The sequence below is a fragment of the Oncorhynchus mykiss genome, chromosome 24 (assembly GCF_013265735.2).
Source record: "Oncorhynchus mykiss isolate Arlee chromosome 24, USDA_OmykA_1.1, whole genome shotgun sequence".
Lineage (NCBI taxonomy): Eukaryota > Metazoa > Chordata > Actinopteri > Salmoniformes > Salmonidae > Oncorhynchus > Oncorhynchus mykiss.
The window spans coordinates 17,864,434-17,878,070 of record NC_048588.1 but is presented as its reverse complement, the minus strand read 5'-3'; the positions used below and the strand labels follow the sequence as shown (position 1 = coordinate 17,878,070).

Below are 13,637 nucleotides of genomic sequence, written 5' to 3'. Positions count from 1 at the left end.
TACTTCACATCATCTGTCATCAGGAGGAATGTTTGAGAACGCTTGTTAATTTATTAATAACAATCTCATACATGAAGGTGCATGATTAATGAAAATTCATGTTACAGTAGGTAGGTATAGTAATTAGGAAAACTGGTTTTGCTCCAACTTTATAGCAACAGTTTGCACTTTGGAATTATAATGTGTTAATGAGCTCAGTCCCTCCGCCTTTCCACTCTACGTATATTAGTCTCATTAAATGGTTTTATAATAACTCTCTGAATGTCAAATAATCTAACCCTTATTGCTTTCAATATCAATCTTTTTATTTTGCCAAAGAAACTGCAAGTCTTCCTATGGGCGCACATTCATCTAGCCCGGTGGCTCAAGTTACAGTATCTGTGCACCAGCAACATGTCCACAACTTGACAAGTTTGGAATAATAATGACATCTGGTGTTCCAGTTTACTGTAAAGCAACCTTCTCAATGCCAAAGTAAGCTTCTGTGTTTGAAGAAAACGTTTTTTTAAAGACACCCCTTTCATCCAGCCAGGGTTTTACTCTTTTGAGATATTTTAATTGACTAATACACAGATTGGCCGGGGCTCTGGGGCTGACCCTTACCCCGTGTCTGTGTGGTGGCCGGGGCTCTGGGGCTGACCCTGACCCAGTGTCTGTGTGGTGGCCGGGGCTCTGGGGCTGACCCTGACCTTGACGCTGAACCTGTGTTTGTGTGAGCAGCACAGTACATCTCTCATCACGTAGCACCTCAAGCTCTCATCTCTCAGGCCATAGATGAGCGGGCTAAGGAAGCGCGGCAGCAGTATGAAGCAGAAGTAGATGAAGAAGGAGATGTGCTCGGCCAGCAAGCCGGAGTACACACTGATGAGGCTCTCTGTGACCGGTTGGGTGAAGGAGATCATGCACAGAAGTAGCTGAAAGCCGTGGAGCAGCACTGTATGCATGGCCTTGGCCACCGACGCCCGGTCCTGACGCATCTTCCTGGTCTCCAGCAGGATCCTCATGTAGGTGAACATGATGATGGCCAATACCACCGCGAAGAACAGCCCATTCAGGGACATCTTAAACAGTGTCTGGACAGGGGACGAGTTGAGCACCATGGTTCTGCAGAGCACCGGGGTGGAGAGGACATTCACGCCAGGCTGAGGCTTTCCCAGAGAGAAGTCCACAATGGGCAGGATGCAGCTGACCAGCCACAGGCTCAGGATGATGATCCAGATACGGTCAGCGTGCCAGGCAGCTGGACGCTGCAGAGGATAGAAGATGGCCACGTAGCGCTCCAGGGACATAGCTGCCAGGATCAGAGGGGTGTTGTGGAAGGTGGAGGTGGAGAAGAAGAGTAGAGGGGCACAGTAGACGATAGCAAACTTCACGTTGCCAACAATGAAGAGGAAGAGGAGGACAGAGGAGAGGAGCTGCAGAGTGTCATTGATCAGCATGTAGGCAAACAGGATGTATCGGGAGTTGTCCAGGAATTGTCTGTGGGAGGCGAAGGTGTGCAGCATGACCACAATGCAGTAGAGAAAGATGCAGAAGAAAGGGATCACCACACACACCTTGATTATCACAGACAGACTCTTCTGTGAGTTGATGGCATTGCCTGGAAGGTCGGTCAGATTCTGCATTTTTCAGTGTGGCCTGCTTGAGGAATGGTCATTGTTTTCAATTCTGAAATGTTGAAGAAAACAACGCCTTGATATACACACAGAACAACAATTCATGACAATATACTGGATCCCAAAGATGAATAAGAAGTCATGAACTAACCTCAACTTGTCCTCTGATGGAGAACGTAAAGGTTTGGGAGGGATGGGTTGTGGATTTATACATTTTCTCCATAGCACCACCATGATGCAAGACAGAGGCATTCCCTTTTCCAAACATCTCAAGGGATAAATTAATTTCATGCCATTGTCATAATGTTCATAATTATTGCTTATTCCTCAACAGAAAAAAGGTCTCGTGTTTAACTTTTACTTAGGGAACTCATTAGAAGTAATAATAACATAGTATAGTCATTAAATTGATGCTTTGAGCAATTATATGGCCCATGCAAGAAGCAAGAACCTTGCTCCATCCAACTTAGCTAACAGAGCCATCTTCACTCAGTTTAAGTAATTTGTGCAAAATCATATACATTGTCTTCAGAAAGTATTTACACCGGTTGACTTTTTTGATATTTTGTTGTGTTATAGCCTGAATTAAACATTTATTCCATTTAGATTTTGTGTCACTGGTTTACACACAATACCACATCATTTCAAAGTGTAATTCTGATTTTCACATTTTCTACAAATGAATAGAATTGAAAGCCGAAATGTCTTGAGTCAATAAGTATTCAACTCCTTTGTTATGGCAAGCCTAAATAAGTTCAGGAGTAAGAATGTACTTAACAAGTCACATAATACGTTTCATGGACTCACTCAGTATGCAATAATAGTGTCACATGTTTTTTTAACGACCAGGGAGGTTTTCCAATGCCTTGCAAAAGGCACCATTGTTAGATGGGTGAAAACAATAATAAAAAGCAGACATTGAATATCCATTTGAGCATGGTGAAGTTATTAATTACACTTTGGAAGGTGTATCAATACACTCAGCCTGTACAGAATAAAAAAATATTCCAAAACATGCTCATGTAAGTAAAACTGCTGAAAATATTGCTAAGAAAAAAATGTTATGTCATGAACAGTGATGATCTGCCATTCAGGACAGGTGGGGCAGAGCAAATAAAAAAATGTTTTGCATGTTATTTTGACATTAATACCTGTCACATATCCGTTTGCAAACAATGTAATAAAATAGATGTTTAATAATTGAGTTAATGAAGCCTCCATACAAACATGGTCTCTCTTTTGCTTTCTTGAGTAAGGCAGCTCCAAAATCCAGGTGTTTCAGCCTAGCTCAGTGCTTTCTGTGGTGGTGGGACCAAATACGAAGCGTAGGGGTTGGTAATGTTCTCTAGTTGCACCGTGATTGGCTCAGTGTTCTGTCACTCATGGGGACACTACACCACTGCCAAATTTAAGGGTAGAGCTCGAAAATTCAAGCCCCTTGGGTGCTGCCATAGAGTTACATTAGAAGTTCCATTCCAAAAAGACTCAGGGTCATTGGCCACAGATAAAATTACGTCAAATCACGTTACATGTAGAGTAGCTTTGACTGGACTGATCATGTCAACATCATACTTTTAGCTAGCAGTCATCATTATTCATCAAGTCGACAATCTACTGGAAAATCTTTTTAAATCCTTGTCAAATGAAGAGAAATAAGGAAGAGAAATTATAGATAAAACTCGGGAACTAATTCGGAACTGGGAAATCTGTCTTCTGTGAGTTCAAGACAAATGGGAACTCGGGGAAAAAACGAGCTCCGACTGGGAAAATAGGTTTTAAACGGTCATCCAACTCAGAATTGTAAGTCGGGAACTCGAGCCTCCTACAGCTACGACCTGAAGATCACTGAGGTCATCATGATTCGACCTTGTTTTTTTCCGAGTTCCCAGTTGTCTTGAAAGCACCATAAATCCAGAGAATGCCAGACTTTGACGACAAAGTTTGATGACAAAATATGCCCACGAAGGACCGCCGCGCCACCTTCCTGTTCAAGTGAGCACAGCACAACAAGGTGAGTCCAAAAATGTATTGTATGCTGCTGCATAAATTATGTAATATGCCAGGGAAATATGTACTGTATACTGTTGCTAAGTGTATGTTGTGTAGTAAGCTGTTAGTAGCCCATGTGCCTCACCCTAATAATTTGGTCTATTTTCCCCACTTAATTTCGGCTATGTCACGCCTTGACCTTACCGTTTTATTTCTCCATTTGGTTAGGTCAGGGTGTGATTTGGGGTGGGCATTCTATGTTTTCTATTTCTTTGTTTTTGGCCGAGTGTGGTTCCCAATCAGAGGCAGCTGTCTATCGTTGTCTCTGATTGGGAATCATACTTAGGTAGCCTTTTTCCCACCTGTATTTCACTGTTACCTGACAGAACTGTTCGCTTTCGTTTTGTTACTTTGTTTGAGTGTTTTTTGATACTAAAATAAATCATGAACACTTTTCACGCTGCGCTTTGGTCCACTCCTTCCGACGAAAGGCGTTACAGGCTACTGTTCTGACTTGGTGGTGTAGATGTAGCCTATAGCCTGTTTTAGAGCAATGTAATCATCAAACATTGTAAGAACTTTCCTTGTCTGTTTATATTGCCACTTTATTTATCATACGGTTCTGACTTGGTGTACAGGAAGAACAATGAAAGAACAGCCCATGTTCTGAATTCTGTTGCTGTACATTTAAAAAATGCTGAACAAGTAGTGATATTGACTATGTCTGTCCTAGCTCATTCATTAATGTCTTATTCGAAATTACGGATTGCCTCTTATCCGCTTGTCGTCCCCTTATGCCATAGTTTGTACATCTCAACTGTCAGTAGAAACCACATTTGTAGAAGCAAGTCAGCCATATCAGCTATGTTTTTTTAAAGGCAGTAAATTAATGAATATTTCATGGCCAGGTGGGGCTCTGCTGATAGCCAGGTGTAGTAGTGGTAAAGTGTTGGGACTGCTGTTGTGACAGTTAACAGTTTTTGGGCACCATTTTGTCACTGTTATAGTGCAATTAACGTATTGTTTAGTGTTGTGTAGTGGCTTTGCTGGTATGCATAGAGGAAAACTGGGTTCAATCTGCTTTCCAACAGAAACTGAGACAAATTCACCTTCTGGGCAGGACAATAACCTAAAACACAAGGCAAAATATACACTGATTGGACAACACATTAGAAACACCTTCCTAATATTGAGTTGCCCTTTTGCCCTGTGAACAGCCTCAATTCGTAGGGGGATGGACTCTACAAGGTGTTGTAAGCATTCCACAGGGATGCTGGCCAATGGACACTCCAATGCTCCCCTCAGTTGTGTCAAGTTTGATGGATGTCCTTTGGTGGTGGACCATTCCTGATACACACAGGAAACTGTTGAGCATGATAGCCCCAGTAGCGTTGCAGTTCTTGACACACTAAAATCAATCAGTGCGCCTGGCACCTACTACCATACCAGTGGTGGTCCGTGCCGTTTAAGATGAAGGAGGATTATATTTTGGGGAACATGGACTTATTTCTATTACAGCATATTGGATGATTTTCATTCATATTTCATTCACCCAGTTCAATGTAACATCGATAGGTTTAGGCTACATGATATAAGATTTTCCCTATACCATCATGAGGTTGCTACAACCTAGCCTATGAATGAAAGTTTACAATGTAGGTGCACACAAGTCGAGATAACATTTTGAGGTGACAGACAGTGTCCAACAGTTGAAAATTTTGAGGTGACAGACAGTGTCCAACAGTTGCAAATTAGAGTTTCTACTAGCCATGTATCGCAAAAGTTTAAACCATTATTTGGTGACGTGAATATACACTTGAAGTCGGAAGTTTACATACACTTAGGTTGGAGTCATTAAAACTCGTTTTTCAACCACTCCACAAATTCATTTTTAACAAACTATCGTTTTGACAAGTCGGTTATCTACTTTGTGACAAATTATTTCACTTATAATTCACGGTATCACAATTCCAGTGGGTCAGAAGTTTACATGCACTAAGTTGACTGTGCCTTTAAACAGCTTGGAAAATTCCCCAAAATGATGTCATGGCTTTAGAAGGTTCTGATAGGCTAATTTACATCAGTTGAATCAATTGGAGGTGTACCTGTGGATGTATTTCAAGGCCTACCTTCAAACTCAGTGCCCCTTTGCTTGACATCATTGGAAAATCAAAAGAAATCAGCCAAGACCTCAGAAAAAAAAAATTGTAGACCTCCACAAGTCTGGTTCATCCTTGGGAGCAATTTCCAAACGCCTGAAAGTACCACGTTCATCTGTACAAACAGTAGTATGCAAGTATAAACACCAGGGGACCACACAGCCGCTCAAGAAGGAGACACGTTCTGTCTCCTAGAGATGAACGTACTTTGGTGCGAAAAGTGCAAATCAATCCCAGAACAACAGCAAAGGACCTTGTGAAGATGCTGGAGGAAACAGGTACTAAAGTATCTATCTCCACAGTAAAACGAGTCCTACAGCAACATAACCTGAAAGGCCGCTTAGCAAGGAAGAAGCCAGTGCCCCAAAACCGCCATACAAAAGCCAGACTACGGTTTGCAACTGCACACGGGGACAAAGATCGTACTTTTTGGAGAAATGTCCTCTGGTCTGATGAAACAAAAATAGAACTGTTTGGCCATAATGACCATCGTTATGTTTGGAGGAGAAAGGAGGAGGCATGCAAGCCGAAGAACACCATCCCAACCATGAAGCACGGGGGTGGCAGCATCATGTTGTGGGGGTGCTTTTCTGCAGGAGGGACTGGTGCACTTCACAAATTAGATGGCATTGTGAAGCAGGAAAATTATGTGGATATATTGAACCAACATCTCAAGACATCCGTCAGAAAGTTAAAGCTTGGTCGCGAATGGGTCTTCCAAATGGACAATGACCCCAAGCATACTACCAGGTATTGGAGTGGCCATCACAAAGCCCTGAACTCAGTCCTATCGAAAATTTGTGGGCAGAACTGAAAAAGTGTGTGCGAGCAAGGAGTCCTACAAACCTGACTCAGTTACACCAGCTCTGTCAGGAGGAATGGGCCAAATTCACCCAACTTATTGTGGGAAGCTTGTGGAAAGCTACCCGAAACATTTGATCCAAGTTTAACAATTTAAAGGCAATGCTACCAAATACTAATTGAGTGTATGTAAACTTCTGACCCACTAGGAATGTGATGAAAGAAATAGAAGCTGAAATAAATAATTATCTATTATTCTATACCATTTCATATTCTTCAAATAAAGTGGTGTTCCTAACTGACCTAAGACAGGGAAGTTTACTTGGATTAAATGTCAGGAATTGTGAAAAACTGAGTTTAAATGTAATTGGCTAAGGTGTATGTAAACTTCCGACTTCAACTGTATTTAGTCTAGTTTTATCTAAAGGATAACTTTTTCAATGTTTCACTATTTATATTTTTAGGAGATTCGCGCTGGAGGATGGTCCTCCTCTGAGGAGCCTCCACTATACTATACCCTGTTCAAAAGCATTTCAATCTTTTGTCTTGCCTACTCACCCTTTGAATGGCACACACACAATTCATGTCATATCATAGGATAATACACCACATTCACATGGATTTGAATGAGTTGGGCTTTTCCGATTTGTCCAAATATATCATACTTTGTCTGAAACAACGACTTAAATCACTGTGCAAAACATTGGGAAAGCTCTGGCCATCGTCTTCCAGCTTGAAAAAATGGTTTAAGGCTGAAAAGGAGGCCTGCTATTTATGAATTTACATCAAAGTTTCTTCAAATGTGTTTATTGTTCTCAGTACTGTGATATCAGTATATGTAATAAAGTATCAACTATATGTCTAAAACCTTGTTCTATGTTTAAAGGGTGTTCTATCAACCTTGGGTGAAATGCATGCAGACCAGGGCCTAGAGTAAAAGGCATGTCCGTCAACCAGCGTTTGTTATTGTTTTCATTGAGAATGATGAAACCGTAAAGGAAACATTGGGATGGGGTTGTTTGTGAGGGAACTTGCATGAATTGCATTTGATGAATAGGGAGGCATGTTCACTGTGTTGCCAGATATCTCCAGTGTACAGTTAGGGAGAGAGCGGGTCCCCTGTTCCCTGATTAGTAATTAACAGACTGGTTGATTATTAACAGAGCGCTTCTGAGTAGAGCCTAATTGTGCAACCGTATGTTTTATTTTGTTTGGCAAACAAGATGACTCTATTGAGAGTAGCACACCAGGGCTTGGTCTGCTCTTGACAAATGTCATGCATCAGTAATGAAGAAAGTTTGGACCAGGTCCAATCAGTGTGTTCTCCCTGGGTCTCTATCATGAAAAAATGGCCAGTGACATCAACTTCTGAAACAACAGAGATAGGGTTTGAAACAATATGTTACTGAAAATGTGCAGTACAACTTTATAGAATCAAGGAACCATGACAAATGTAGGACAGAAATTATTGAAGTTTAAAAGAAACGTCTGTCACTCAGCAAGCGGGAGTTTAATAGGGGTGTAAAATACCATTTCTGGTAAGCAGAGATTATGAAGGGCAAATATCAGTGAAAAAAAAACAATTAAACTAAATAAACAAAAATGAACTTTGATTTTACAGGAGTGAAATCAATCTGCAGGCCCTGGGAGATTTTTGTCTTAATTTACGATTAGGCTTGTCCATATTACATATAAATACTTTTTTTGAATATCCAAGCAGGGTATAATATTTCATAACCACCACACAATTCTTATCCCTTAATCAAGGCGCAAGAATAAGAATAACATACTCAATATTGTCACGTCCTGACCTTAGTTCCTTTTTTATGTCTCTATTTTGGTTTGGTCAGGGCGTGAGTTGGGGTGGGCATTGTGTTTTGTTCTGTATTTCTATGTGTTTGGCGTGGTATGGTTCCCAATCAGAGTCAGCTGTCAATTGTTGTCTCTGATTGAGAACCATACTTAGGTAGCCTGTTCCCACCTGTGTTTGTGGGTAGTTGTTTTCTGTCTTTGTATTCTGTACCAGACAGAACCGTTTCGGTCTCGTGCATTCTCTTTTGTTGTTTTTTTGTCATTCAGTGTTCAGTTTATTCAATTAAATTTACAATGAACACTTACCACGCTGCGTGTTGGTCTAATGATTCCTATTCCTCATCATCAGACGAAGAGGAGAGACGTTACAAATATACCTATGCTGAATAAACAGATTCAAATTGATCTTCATTATAGTTAATTATATCATTGGACACCAGAACTGGATTAAACAAAGGAGTAATTGTAAACCATGGGGAATAATGTAACTGACAATTAACCTGTGAGTCTATGTCGATGTTTTTTTGTTTGAATTGTTTATTTGTTCGCTATGTGGGGGAAATGATAAGACAAGCGGACCTACGTGGCTAATAACTGTTGTAACGGGGATCATTATCGTAGCAACACACCTTTGGAGTGAAGGCAATCGCGCGCAGTGTTAGCTAAGTTTTCATGTCTTCGGGTGTAGTTTGTAAAGGTTGAAGTGTGTATGTTAGGATGGTAACGTTATAATAACTAACGATGAAGCATGAATTCATGCCAGGAATAATAAGTGTGAAGTTTTTGAATTCCTCTCCCTTTGGTAATAAGCAGCCAATTATGTATTTTTCCTTTATCCATGTATTTAATCTGATAGTGTTATAACTCCGGCTAAACTGTTTATGTACAGTGGGGCAAAAAAGTATTTAGTCAGCCACCAATTGTGCAAGTTCTCCCACTTAAAAAGATGAGAGGCCTGTAATTTTCATCATAGGTACACTTCAACTATGACAGACAAAATTAGGGAAAAAAATCCAGAAAATCACATTGTAGGATTTTTAATGAATTGATTTGCAAATTATGGTGGAAAATAAGAATTTGGTCAATAACAAAAGTTTATCTCAATACTTTGTTATATACCCTTTGTTGGCAATGACAGAGGTCAAACGTTTTCTGTAAGTCTTCACAAGGTTTTCACACACTGTTGCTGGTATTTTGGCCCATTCCTCCATGCAGATCTCCTCTAGAGCAGTAACGTTTTGAGGCTGTTGCTGGGCAACACGGACTTTCAACTCCCTCTAAAGATTTCTATGGGGCTGAGATCTGGAGACTGGCTAGGCCACTCCAGGACCTTGAAATGCTTCTTACGAAGCCACTCCTTCGTTGCCCGGGCGGTGTGTTTGGGATCATTGTCATGCTGAAAGACCCAGCCACGTTTCATCTTCAATGCCCTTGCTGATGGAAGGAGGTTTTCACTCAAAATCTCACAATACATGGCCCCATTCATTCTTTCCTTTACACGGATCAGTCGTCCTGGTCCCTTTGCAGAAAAACAGCCCCAAAGCATGATGTTTCCACCCCCATGCTTCACAGTAGGTATGTTGTTCTTTGGATGCAACTCAGCATTTTTTGTCCTCCAAACACGACGAGTTGAGTTTTTACCAAAAAGTTCTATTTTGGTTTCATCTGACCATATGTCATTCTCCCAATCTTCTTCTGGATCATCCAAATGCTCTCTAGCAAACTTCAGATGGGCCTGGACTTGTACTGGCTTAAGCAGGGGGACACGTCTGGCACTGCAGGATTTGAGTCCCTGGCGGCGTAGTGTGTTACTGATGGCAGGCTTTGTTACTTTGGTCCCAGCTCTCTGCAGGTTATTCACTAGGTCCCCCCGTGTGGTTCTGGGATTCTTGTGATCATTTTGAGATCTTGCGTGGAGCCCCAGTTTGAGGGAGATTTATCAGTGGTCTTGCATGTCTTCCATTTCCTAATAATTGCTCCTACAGTTGATTTCTTCAAACCAAGCTGCTTACCTATTGCAGATTCAGTCTTCCCAGCCTGGTGCAGGTCTACAATTTTGTTTCTGGTGTCCTTTGACAGCTCTTTAGTCTTGGCCATAGTGGAGTTTGGAGTGTGACTGTTTGAGGTTGTGGACAGGTGTCTTTTATACTGATAACAAGTTCAAACAGGTTCCATTAATACAGGTAACAAGTGGAGGACAGAGGAGCCTCTTAAAGAAGAAGTTACAGGTCTGTGAGAGCCAGAAATCTTGCTTGTTTGTTATTGACCAAATACTTATTTTCCACCATCATTTGCAAAGAAATTCAAAAAAAATCCTACAATGTGATTTTCTGGATTTCTTTTCTAATTTTGTCTGTCATAGCTGAAGTGTACCTATGATGAAAATTACAGGCCTCTCTCATCTTTATAAGTGGGAGAATTGGTGACTGACTAAATACTTTTTTGCCCCACTGTATATCGCAAGACCAGTCCTTTGTTATGTCCATTACATCCAAGATATATTTCATGTAGTCCTCATTGTATCCTGTTGTATTCCGACATAAAAAGGAAGAAAGATTCTAACGGCCGCTAATGACTAACTAAAAATGTGTCTTAGGCTTCACATTATATCCTGTTGTTTTGTGCCATGGCTGTGCCTGAGCCGCCGCAAGCCAACCCCGGGCACTCACTTATGGGAAGGCATACCCATCGATTCCGACACATACATGCAGTACTGACAATCCAGAGCAAGTGAACCTGTAAAACCAACCCTCTCTCCACCCACACACATTCTGTTTTTTATTCCATCATCATTGCTCTATCAACAAGGCTGTTTTACACCTATGCCATTATCATTAAGATCAATAATGTAGAATAAATTGCTTATATAGAAATATATACTATACCTTTTTCTCGCTTTAATAAGTGCTTCCATAAGCCAATTTATTAGTTCTACCGTTAACTTGAATCACTTTATCCCAGTGTTAACCAGCCTGCCACACACTAGAGACAACAACCCTGTTGACAATACCTAATCCATCCATTTGCCGGTGTGTATCGGAAGAATAATCATCCTTTACATTTTTCGTATTGAGATTTATTTTAGAATCATATAGGCGTATTCCAATAGAGAACCTAGGCAGGTTTTTAATGATTTAATCCTTTATCTTAGCCCTATATTAAATATATTCATATTTATTACGTTTTATCTTAAAAGCTGATCCTTCCGATTCACATCGGCGAAGAGGGACCGCACTATATAGCAACTTTTAAGTCATAATATACCCAACCCCTACAATTAGGCCCTATCATATTGAACATAAAAAAACGACCTTGGTATTTCTAATGTACAATCTTCTAATTAAATATATAAAAAATCATAAAGGAAAAAAAAGTCAGCCTTACCCATCCATTCCTTCCCCTAAATCAAAACCTGATATAACGTCCATAAGTTCCATATTGCCTAAATAGAAAAAGGATCTGTTCATCATACCCATTCTGCATTAACATAAGTCCAACCTTATTTTAAGTCCACATAGTCCATGGTTCCATACCACATGAAAAAAAATAGGGAAAAAAGTTTTTGTAAAAAACTAAATAATCCATATTTATAATGTGTGATGCGGTGCAAATATGTATCGGGGACTACTTCAACAGGAGGTAGCTATCACTCACAGCCACGTTGTAATCTTCAAGTCCTTGAACATTTGGTTGTTTACATACAGTTGAAGTCGGAAGTTTACATACACTTACAGTGCCTTGCAAAAGTATTCGGCCCCCTTGAACTTTGCGACCTTTTGCCACATTTCAGGCTTCAAACATAAAGATATAAAACTGTATTTTTTTGTGAAGAATCAACAACAAGTGGGACACAATCATGAAGTGGAACGACATTTATTGGATATTTCAAACTTTTTTAACAAATCAAAAACTGAAAAATTGGGCGTGCAAAATTTTTCAGCCCCTTTACTTTCAGTGCAGCAAACTCTCTCCAGAAGTTCAGTGAGGATCTCTGAATGATCCAATGTTGACCTAAATGACTAATGATGATAAATACAATCCACCTGTGTGTAATCAAGTCTCCGTATAAATGCACCTGCACTGTGATAGTCTCAGAGGTCCGTTAAAAGCGCAGAGAGCATCATGAAGAACAAGGAACACACCAGGCAGGTCCGAGATACTGTTGTGAAGAAGTTTAAAGCCGGATTTGGATACAAAAAGATTTCCCAAGCTTTAAACATCCCAAGGAGCACTGTGCAAGCGATAATATTGAAATGGAAGGAGTATCAGACCACTGCAAATCTACCAAGACCTGGCCGTCCCTCTAAACTTTCAGCTCATACAAGGAGAAGACTGATCAGAGATGCAGCCAAGGGGCCCATGATCACTCTGGATGAACTGCAGAGATCTACAGCTGAGGTGGGAGACTCTGTCCATAGGACAACAATCAGTCGTATATTGCACAATTCTGGCCTTTATGGAAGAGTGGCAAGAAGAAAGCCATTTCTTAAAGATATCCATAAAAAGTGTCGTTTAAAGTTTGCCACAAGCCACCTGGGAGACACGCCAAACATGTGGAAGAAGGTGCTCTGGTCAGATGAAACGAAAATTGAACTTTTTGGGAACAATGCAAAACGTTATGTTTGGCGTAAAAGCAACACAGCTCATCACACTGAACACACCATCCCCACTGTCAAACATGGTGGTGGCAGCATCATGGTTTGGGCCTGCTTTTCTTCAGCAGGGACAGGGAAGATGGTTAAAATTGATGGGAAGATGGATGGAGCCAAATACAGGACCATTCTGGAAGAAAACCTGATGGAGTCTGCAAAAGACCTGAGACTGGGACGGAGATTTGTCTTCCAACAAGACAATGATCCAAAACATAAAGCAAAATCTACAATGGAATGGTTCAAAAATAAACATATCCAGGTGTTAGAATGGCCAAGTCAAAGTCCAGACCTGAATCCAATCGAGAATCTGTGGAAAGAACTGAAAACTGCTGTTCACAAATGCTCTCCATCCAACCTCACTGAGCTCGAGCTGTTTTGCAAGGAGGAATGGGAAAAAATGTCAGTCTCTCGATGTGCAAAACTGATAGAGACATACCCCAAGCGACTTACAGCTGTAATCGCAGCAAAAGGTGGCGCTACAAAGTATTAACTTAAGGGGGCTGAATAATTTTGCACGCCCAATTTTTCAGTTTGATTTGTTAAAAAAGTTTGAAATATCCAATAAATGTCGTTCCACTTAATGATTGTGTCCCACTTATTGTTGATTC

At 40.7% G+C, this 13,637-nt stretch overlaps 1 protein-coding gene across 1 annotated transcript; it reads right to left on the bottom strand.

Moving 5' to 3' along the window:
- Window positions 1–599: 599 nt before the first annotated feature.
- LOC110503356 (odorant receptor 131-2-like) lies at window positions 600–1,625 on the bottom strand. The gene has a single exon (XM_021581719.2). The coding sequence runs from the start codon at window positions 1,623–1,625 to the stop codon at window positions 600–602; it is 1,026 nt and encodes a 341-aa protein (XP_021437394.2).
- Between the last annotated feature and the right edge of the window lie 12,012 nt (window positions 1,626–13,637).

Coding starts and splice junctions, on each gene's coding strand:
- LOC110503356 (XM_021581719.2), bottom strand. CDS start 1,625: ATGCAGAATCTGACCGACCTTCCAGGCAATGCCATCAACTCACAGAAG.